The 10,270-nt window shown below is 36.9% G+C and overlaps 1 protein-coding gene across 1 annotated transcript; it reads right to left on the reverse strand.

Moving 5' to 3' along the window:
* Positions 1 to 629: 629 nt before the first annotated feature.
* Positions 630 to 1,601, reverse strand: LOC110136308 (olfactory receptor 2T3-like). Its single transcript, XM_070457936.1, has one exon. It carries the CDS (start codon positions 1,599 to 1,601, stop codon positions 630 to 632), a length of 972 nt encoding a protein of 323 aa, XP_070314037.1.
* Between the last annotated feature and the right edge of the window lie 8,669 nt (positions 1,602 to 10,270).

The following is a 10,270-nucleotide window of genomic DNA, read 5'->3' on the forward strand; positions in this document are numbered from 1 at the left end:
TCATAAATGAGTAGCAAAAGCATTGAGTTGACATGCCATGTAAAGAAACTACTTGTCAGTCTATTGACATGCAGCAGGTATGAGGTATGAGAATACCCAATGTCTAACCTTTGATAGCAAGATAAATGTTCTGTTCCAAGTGGTGGTACCTCAGCAACTGAGAATCCAAGTCTCCTTCTTGTACATTAATCAGAGGAAATGAGCTTTTTCCTAATTTCACATATTCACAAAACACTAGACACTTGGATCATTCTGTTCATGAATATAGTAGTGCCTGAAGACTTCACAGTAACTCACTTTTACTGCTGTTGTTCAAAACCAAGTCTCATACTAAAATGACCGATGAACTTGGGATGTGAGATGAGATAGAGGGCATTATGTGTAGTTTTCTATATGTCAATGCTGACATAAAGGATAAAAAGGCTCATATATAAAAGGACCATAAGAATGCTACATTTAATGTGATAAACTAGGATGGATAAACAGGATGGAAGAGAAATGTCACAGGCATAGGAAAGAAGAAAGACATGACTAGACTTAGTTTGGAGGACCCTGTAAACAGCAGACAAATGAAAGGAGAAAAAAGGAAAGGAGGGATAATATAAAAGTGGAAAGAGTTGTGGTCATTCCTAGACTTTCCCCTTTACAATTTTCTCTAGGCTCAGTCCTAATTGCATCCTGCTCCTCAGAGCACCTGTGACGTCTTTATTGTGGAAGCTGTAAATGAGGGGGTTCAGCACAGGGGTGATGATGGTATAAAAGGCTGACACCATCATGTCCTGCTCAGCTGTGTGGTAGGAATCAGGAAGCATGTAGGTGTAGATGGTGGCACCAAAGAAGAGTAACACTACAGTCATGTGTGAGGAGCAGGTGGCAAAAGCCTTCCTGTGGCCCTTGGCTGAATTAATTCTGTGGATGAGGTGCAGGATGAGGGCATATGAGCTTGAGATAACCACAATGGGGATGAGGAGCATAAGAATACAACATAGGTACATGAGCATTTTATAGAGGGAGATGTCATAGCAGGAGAGCTTCAGCAAGGCAGGAGCCTCACAGAAGAAACTCAGGATTTTTCTGGAATGACAAAAGGGGAAGCTCATGGCTATGGGTGTGAGCAACAAACCATCCACCATTCCTAGGAACCAGCATCCAGACACCAGGCATCCACAGACTCTCTGGTTCATCAGCAGAGGATAATGGAGAGGTCTGCAAATGGCAGCATATCGGTCATAGGCCATGGCAGACAGGAGAAAAGTCTCTGCTCCAGCGAGCATCAGATAGAAGAACATCTGGATCCCACAACCTGAGCGAGAAATTGTATGATCTCCTGTCACTTGGCCCACGAGCATCTTGGGCACGGTCACAGATATGTACATGAGGTCCATGAGGGAGAGCTGGCTGATGAAGAAGTACATGGGGGTGTGCAGGCGGGGCTCCAGGTGGACGAGGGTGATGAGGAGGGCGTTCCCAGCCAGGGCCATCAGGAAGAAGATGAAGGTCACAGTGTAGAGGAGGAGGGCGTGTTTGCTTTCACCAAAGAGCCCCACAAGGATGAAATCACTTGACGTTTGATTCTGTGAATTTTGATTCCCTGAGTTCATGGTTACAGTTCTCACTGAAGAAGAAAAGAAGAGCCATCACTTTTAGAAATTTCACAGGCACATATTTTTTAAAGATTTTTCCAGAAAAGTACTTAGAACTGTTTTTTTTTTAATATGAAATTGTACTGATGTTAAGTCAAATGTTCAAATTTCTGAAAAGCCAGGTTGCATTTTGGCCACAAGTTTTAAGGAGATTATGAAATGGACCTGGGGAGGTGACAGCTATACAAATAGACAAGTTGTTTACACTCTGTAAATTACATATTTTTTCCCCAAGCTGAGAATATAAAAGGACTCATCTCATAGGATGATTAGAAAACTAGAGTAGGAAACACAATAAGTTTTAACACAATGTGAATGTAGAATGAAATCTTTCACTAAAGCTCCCACTCTACTTTTGGACACAGTAGGCCATCCAGGATTCAGAAACTGAACTCAAAGTTGGTGCTAATGTCAACATTAATATTGCCAATTGTACTAATATAAGTTAAGTTTACTGAAATTTGAAATATCATTAAATATTTTTCTGTCGTGTTTCCATTAAGTCCACTTCCCTCACTAAACATTTCAATTTACTCAACTGTTTCTTGCACAATGAAGCTCCGTAAAGCAGAACCACCATGGGTATCAGAGCAGAGACTGCCCAGCCTGGCTGTGGAGAGCAACTCTAGGTGAAGACCTCATGCAGGACAGAAAGCAAGAGGGGATCAGTTTTATACAGTATGGGAGCCAGAAGATATACAGATTTGGTGCAGGACAGAAGAGTACTCAGTATGCAGACCTTGTACAGAGCAAGGAGGGCCATCAGGATACAGAGCTGATAAAGGCCAGGAGTCCAGGAATGTCCTGCTTGGTCCCCTTCAAAGCTGCAAGATAACATCTACGGCATTTAATATATTAAGTTTCATTTAGACAAATGATTTTTACAGGATTCTTTTAAAGTAACATATGTCCTGAATAGCAATTATTTTAGTTTAGAATGAATTGAATAACATTTCTTTCTCATGCCATTTATTCTCCCAAAATAGTGCCTAAAATATTAGATATTTCATGCACAGTGCATGAGTGAGTGATAGGAGTTAATAGGATTAGGTGGAGTAGCTGGTTTAACCACACAAAGCTGCAAAACAATCTTGATCCCTCCAGTCCTGTATCTCATTTTTCTTAGGAAACTAATAAAACTCTCCTGTCTATAAATTATCAGTTTTGTTCAACAACTGCTTTGCCTGAATATTTCAGTTTTCAAGTTTCTGAATTATACTTAACCTAATTATCCTATACTTATTTAAGTTAGGGATAGAGTTCTAGATTATGGAAAGTTCAGGTGCTCAATGAAAGACTTTTTATTAGTCTCAGGGTTAGAGAAATTTGCACACCAGTTTACAGAAATTTGTAGAGGAACAGTTCACATAATATCTGAAATACATGGATAAGTAAAGTGTAATGTAGTGAATTTAGAGCAAAAATAAGAGTTTAGAACTTAGAGCAAACTTAGAGCAAAAAAAAATAGTGTGTGACTTCAGGAAATCTAAAGTCAGAATTACATTAAGGATAGCAACAGAAATCAGATGTCTTTGCTCCTTACTTTGTTTGCTCCTTTATCAATTTCTGAGGAAACGTGCTAACAAGCCACATCCCAGAAATGAGACAAGCAAAGAATATAGTGCATATACCTTTTAAGTCCTTCCTATTCCTTCAGAGAGTGACTCTGAGTCACATCAGTGAAGCTGCTTTTACAATTCTAAAGCCAAGGCAATCATGTTTAAATTCAGGAGAAAAAGTGGGAAAGTTACATCATCAGTTTTTTCACATTAGGGAATTGGGATACAATTTTGTTCTTCAGCCCTTCATAGCATTAAACAAGCATAAAAACCAACAAGACTGTAGAAGCAAGGAGGAATTTTGAAGTTTCTTATTTATTCATATTACCCACACTTGGCATCAGCTCATCCTTGGAACTCTACTTTTTTTAAGGCACTCTTATAATCCACCATTTTGGTTTTTTGTTTTTCCATTTGCTTTGCCAGTTATATTTTATATTTCCACTCATGGTATACATGGGAATTGAATGTGTTTGCCAGTTGGGTGCTGCACCTATCAACAAGCAATCTTCCATTTCCATAAGGATATTGTACATTAAGTTTAAAATATACTACTCAGATTAAAATCACATTTTTCCTTTCTCATGTTTATTTAAAATGTTCTCTCTCTTTGTAAATATAAATCTTAATTTCAGAAAGGAAGTATTTGGGGGAATATAAACAACAAAGTCAGAACTTGACCCAGAACTGATTTAAAACACTGTTTTTCTCTTCACACATTCTGTGGTCATTCTGCAGTTACATACTTTTTGTGTGTGACACTGAGCCATGTAGTGATTGCTTCAGATGCTGCTGTAGTATAACAAATATATTAACACTTGAAGATGCAGGTGTTGTATCTTCAGTTCACATCTCTTCTCCATGCCACATGGCAGATTTAAAAGCCCATTATAGCTTTGTGTGAAACATTTATTCAATTTGTGTTTCCTAATTGTGTATCTAGGTTCATTAATATGACTCCCAAACTCAAAGAAACCTGAGTTTAAAATGTTTTCAGCAACTCAGATTTCTGATTCTGCTCAGTTTCCTATTTTCATGCAATTGGTTTAGCATAGAGGAAACCAGATGGCAGCAAAAGGGATTTTATAATAGAAAAAAATTTTTGGCTTAAACTTGCAGAACTGTTGTTCAGGTATTACCTTTGCTTCTAACTGCATAATCTTAATCATGTCACTAAAATCTCTGGGTGTCAGTTTCTCAGAATCAAGAAAAGAGGCAACATTTATGTACCTCCTATGCTTCTGTGAATCTCAAGACATCTATAGTTCTCATATGCATATGTCTAAGCTTTCTCCATGACAGGGTGATCCTCTTCCCCTTATTCCTAACTTCAAAGGCTCAGAGATTTCCCTTGAAGATCTGCTGCATCAAACTTGGAATACATAATTCAGAAATGGAAAAAGCCATGGAAAAATAATATTTACCAGTGCTGACTCCATCCTGGGCACTGTGCTGAAGCTTTCTCAGCACATCATGGGTACAAAGACTGAATAATTCAATTCAGGCCCCTGTCTGATCCTGTGGACAAATAGGTCCAAACACCAGGAATAAGAATCATCTCTTTACAAGAACCCATCCTGCCCTCCAACTTTGTTACCCTTAGGTCTCTGGTACCTTCAAATTGAACCCTTCTTGTATCCTTCCTTTCTGTGAACTTAATCCCTTGGTTTCTGTCTAAATTCTAAGAGTCCCTACATGTTCAGCTAAAATGAAAACTTCTGCATTCTCTATCCTCAATCACTGAGAACTCTCACACATTTGAGATATCACAGTGCATCATTTATATTGCTTTCATGGGCTTTATATCACTTATTCCTTTAGTTTAGTTACTTATTTTTAAATTTCAGCAAAAATTGCACATAAATTATGTGTTTATAATTGAAATTTTAAAAGTGCAAAAGGATATCTGAATTCTGTGTAGGTAAGAAAGTTTAAAATGTAAAATACATCTTTTAAAAAATTTTATTTATCTTTGGCGACATTGGGTCTTCATTGCTGTGTGCAAAATTTCTCTAGTTGCAGTGAACAGGACTACTTTTTAATTGCAATATGAGGTCTTCTTATAGTAGTGGCTTCCATGTTTGTTGAGCACAGGCTTCACTAGTTATGGCACATGAGCTTCACTGCTCTGAGGTAAGTGGACTCTTCCATGACCAGGGATAGAATCCAAGTCCCCTGCATGGGCAGGTGGATTCTTTACCACTGGTCCACCATGGACGTCCTAAAATAAATCTTTAAAAATCAAAGGTGGAAAGTTAATATATTTGAATACATCAAGTTGTGAAATTCTCTCTCCATACATTTTAACTAATGTGATGACATCATTAATGAGCTGTACATACGAATGTTTTGTGCATATTTTACCTCAATTAAGGGCTTTGTAAGGTTCTTCTGAGACTTCCCCAGGTGGCTCAGTGTTAAGGAATCAGACTGCCAAGAGAGGAGTTGCGGGATAGATCGTTGAGTCAGGAAGACCTCCCGGGAAAGGAAATGACCATCTACTTCAGCATTCTTGCTGGGAAATCCAAGGACAGAGGAGCCTGGTGGGCTACAGTTCATGGGGTCACAAAAGAGTCAGACATGACTTAGTGACTAAAAAACAATAAAGGTTCCTCTATAACCACAAATATAAAAGGATACAAAAAGATAAAATGTCAAAATAGTTGATGAAGAGCTCTGTCATCGTGAGACCCTGAGAGATTTTTGATGAGCGGAGACCCAGTCCCACTGAACACACTCACAGTGTGCATACCTCTTACACACTTGTTTATTGAAAGTCAATGAGGAATTGAAGTTGTTTTTACTGCAGCACAACATTGTCCATTATGATTGATCCACCCTTATACTTATAAGTGCAACACTATCTCCCCTTAATCCTCACCTGCCTCCCTTTCTTTTTTCTGCTTTCATTACACATATCAGCTTCTAACAAAATGATATTATGCTGTTTTATACTTGATAGGCAAATGGGTTTATTTTATTGTTTTCCCCTAGCACAACACTATGACTGACATGTAATACAGACTTATTAATATCTGTTGAATGAATAAATAAATGAAAGAGAAAATGAGAGGAAATTAGTGCAACCTTTCCAGAGAAGAATTCAGTACTCTCATAAATTTAAAGAAGTTATTACTCTTTAACTAAAGACTTCTAAGAATATTATACAAAAATATACATCAATATACATCATAAACACTATTGTAGCTATGAAAAATAAAGAAGCCTAGATATTTAATAAAATAAAATAGACACATCAATAATCAATAGTAATTCTGATTTATTGAAAATATTTTAAAAATAAAGTTAAGGAGAAAGATATGTTGCAAAATGACCAGTGTGATACCATTTAGTAAAAACCACTGTTAAATATTAAATTTGGACATATGTGTAAAAAAATATTTTGTAAATGACAAGCAAGATGCACAACTTCTGTAAACAAAGTGCTCTTTCTGAAAACACTGAGGGGAGATGATCAAAAGAGGACACAGGGCTTCAATGCATCTATAATGTATTTTATACATTCAATGTATCTATAATGTATCAACTTGAAATAAATGTACCAAACTTGAAACAATATACCAAAATAATTTGATTTTTTGAAGTTAATTTGAAACATGATAGACACTGTATTAGTACATGTATTTGTCAATAGCTATTATTTTTAAATAAATTTTATACACTTCTTGAATCAAAAGCTTAATCATGGGTAGCTTTTCAAGTTTTCCGTTTGCATAAATCCAAATTCCAAATTTTCAGTTTATATTAGTACATGCTGCTTTTTATGCCTTGCATAATTTCATGTTCTTTCAACATGGAATTTCCTGTTTCATGATTTCTAATGAAATTATTTTTAGCTTACATGGTCAGTTTCCATTCTTAACTCTCAGACTCCACAAATATACAATGACTATTTCTTACACTTTTTCAGATACTATTTTGTCTCATTTACATCATTATCTCATAGGAAAGTTGGTTTATTGATTTCATTTTTATGTCATTTATCTCACAGTTTGTAAACTACTTTGGGAACTAAGACAATGAGAGTTTCCAGTTTCAATAATAGATAGTGCCTTGCCAACATAGCATATTTTTTAAATTAAAAAACTGAAAAAAAAAAAGGATGTTTTTTTAATACTTGACTATCTAGTAGAAATTTGAAGTAAACTGAGTTTCCCCATGCCCAGCCTCCTATCCACCATCCTTCCTGGAGATCTGAAAGATGGTTGCGAATGTTACTGGAACATAACTTGCCTCCAGAATCCCTGAGGAACATGATCTTGGGTTTGCAAACTAAACTAAAGAGATGATTTTCTAATTTTTGATCATAAGAAGTGAGTTGCTGGGCAAATTCTCTCCCCTAATAATCAACAGAAGATCAAAAAATACACTATTTCATTGCTCTGTTACATGATTGAAGATTATATAACAAGTTTACAAGTTTTGGTTAATGGAAACTACTAAAATCTGTGTAAGAATAGCTTGTTAGTGGTGTTTTGACCAGGCTGCTTCCATTGCCCACCTTCATCTACTTTGAGTGGTAGTTCAAAAAGGACAGTGAAACAAGGCAGTGAAAACCAACAGCTTTGCCACTGCTTGCCAGAGAGGGCTCACATAATTAGAAAATTGTTGCAATCTTAGTGCAAATGAACACAGAAGTTTAGTAGCTGCAGTAATCTTGGATGTGATCCAGTTCAGCACATAAAATAGATGTGCAAACTAGCAAGATAATTTAGAGGGCATCGCAAGCAGAAAAACTGACATAGGAGCTTTAGATTTTTACACATATCCTGTCTACAACTTTGTCCTCAGAAAAATGTGAAAGAAATATTCATCATACATCCCAGCCTTTGGATCACAAGCCAAGGGACCAACTTCTGCTTAAACTTCACTAAAAGGACTAAGACATCCAGCATAGTTTAGATGCTAGGGGCAAGCTAAAAGCAAAGACAAAATATGGGGCCTAACAGCAGTCTGCATGATACTGTAGGATTAAAAAAGTAAAAGGTCAGTCACTCAGTAGTGTCTGACTCTTTGTGACCCCATGGACTGTAGCCCAAGAGGCTCCTCTGTCCTTAGAATTCAAGCAAGAAAACTGGAGTGGGTAGTCATTCCCTTATCCAGAGGATGTTCCCCACCCAAGGACTGAATCCTGGTCTCCTGTATTTCAGGCAGATTCTTTACCATCTGAGCCACCAGGAACGCCCTGGTTTGAGAAGAGTTGTGCAATTCTGAGACTTCTTCTTAAGGAGGGAAGAAAATCTCATACCAAGTTTCTCAGCATTTCATTGCATCACTCTAAAGAATAGGGATAGATGGATCTGAGACACTTGCATGTCTCTGGAATATTGAAAGATGATGCATGATTCTTTCAGGAGAAGAGAAAGAAATGAGGCTTGTGCCCAGCCTGCCAGAATTCCATTTAGCTCCTAGATAAAGAGGGAGAAAAGGTTATGATAGTCAATATAGCTCAATGAGATTGGAATAAGGTGCAAAACCCTGAAACTCAAGGGAGAGTAGTGAAGTGTGCACATCTATAAAAAGTGTCTGAGAGATTTCCAGAATCTCTATAAACAATTATTACTGAAAGTTTTTCTCTGTAAAACTAGAACAGGCAGCTTCTTCAAATACTCAAAAATTAACACAAAGCTACAAGGAACACAAAGAATCAGGAAAATATGATACTACTGGAGAAATAAATTTCTAGTAACTAACCCTGCCCCAAAATGTAGATCTGTGATTTGCCTGACAAAGAATTTAAAATAATGATTATTTGAAAAGCTCAGTGAGATAGAAGAAAAGACAGATAACAACCAGAGAATCAAGAAAGCTGTACCTGAAAAAAATAATATCAATGAGATAGGAACTATAAAAAAGCAAGCAAACAAATTATGGAACTCAAGTATACAATAATACAAATGAAAAATTCAATTGAGAGTTTCAGTATAATACTTTAGCAGAAGAAAGAATTGGTGAACTCAAGAGATATGTTATTCAAAATCATGTAGTCAGAGAAGCAAAATAAAAATTAATAAAAAAGGAGAGAAAAAGTCTACAGAACTGAAATGTCACAATCATGAGAACCAATGTATGCATTATGGATGCTGAACAGATGTGTACCCTAAAATGCATATGTGGAAACTTAATTCCCAATGTGATGGTACTTAAAGGTGAGACTTTGGGGAGGTGATAAATCATGAAGGCAGAATCCTCCTGAATGGAATTGGTACCTTTAACCAAGAAAAGTGGGCTCTTACCAGACACCAAATCTCTGGCACCTTTATCTTGGACTTTTAGTCTCTAGAAACAGAAAAGTAAATGTATCATATTTATAAGCCAGAGAAGACAATGGCACCCCACTCCAGTACTTTTGCCTGGAAAATCCCATGGACAGAGGAGCCTGGTAGGCTGCAGTCCATGGAGTCGCTAAGAGTCGGACAGGACTGAGTGACTTTGCTTTCACTTTTCACTTTCATGCATTGGAGAAGGAAATGGCAACCCACTCCATTATTCTTTATCCCAAGAAAATAAAATCTGCCACTGTTTCCACTTTTTCATAAACACAGCACATGTAAAAAAAAATTACCCACTGACTCAGAATAGTAGTCTTCTACCAATCATTGTTTACTAAATTAAAAAAAAATCACAAAACCTTAGTGACAGAAAACAGTAAATATTTATCATCTTCTTACACCTGTATGTTGCCTGTGGGGGCTCCAATAATCTTGATTTGGCTTAAGTGTGTTATTCTAAGTTACATATTTTCATTACTGTGCTAACTGATCATATTCTCCTCATGAGGACTATAGAGGTATGAGAAGGCAAGCATAGACATAGATGTTTCTTGAGGCTTAGATTTGGAACTGGCACAATTCTACTCCTGATTAGATTCCTTTCATCCATGCAAATTATATGGCCAAGCCCAAAGCGAAGAGGCCAAAAATACACTCTTTTTCATGGGAAACTTGAAAAATATATCTGCTGAAGGGCAAGGGAGAGTAAAAGCAATGGAGACAATACTTCAGTCTGCCTCAGTGTACATGTACACTGAGAGCCACAGTAAAAAAT

This window comes from Odocoileus virginianus, chromosome 3 (genome assembly GCF_023699985.2).
Source record: "Odocoileus virginianus isolate 20LAN1187 ecotype Illinois chromosome 3, Ovbor_1.2, whole genome shotgun sequence".
NCBI classification, from domain to species: domain Eukaryota; kingdom Metazoa; phylum Chordata; class Mammalia; order Artiodactyla; family Cervidae; genus Odocoileus; species Odocoileus virginianus.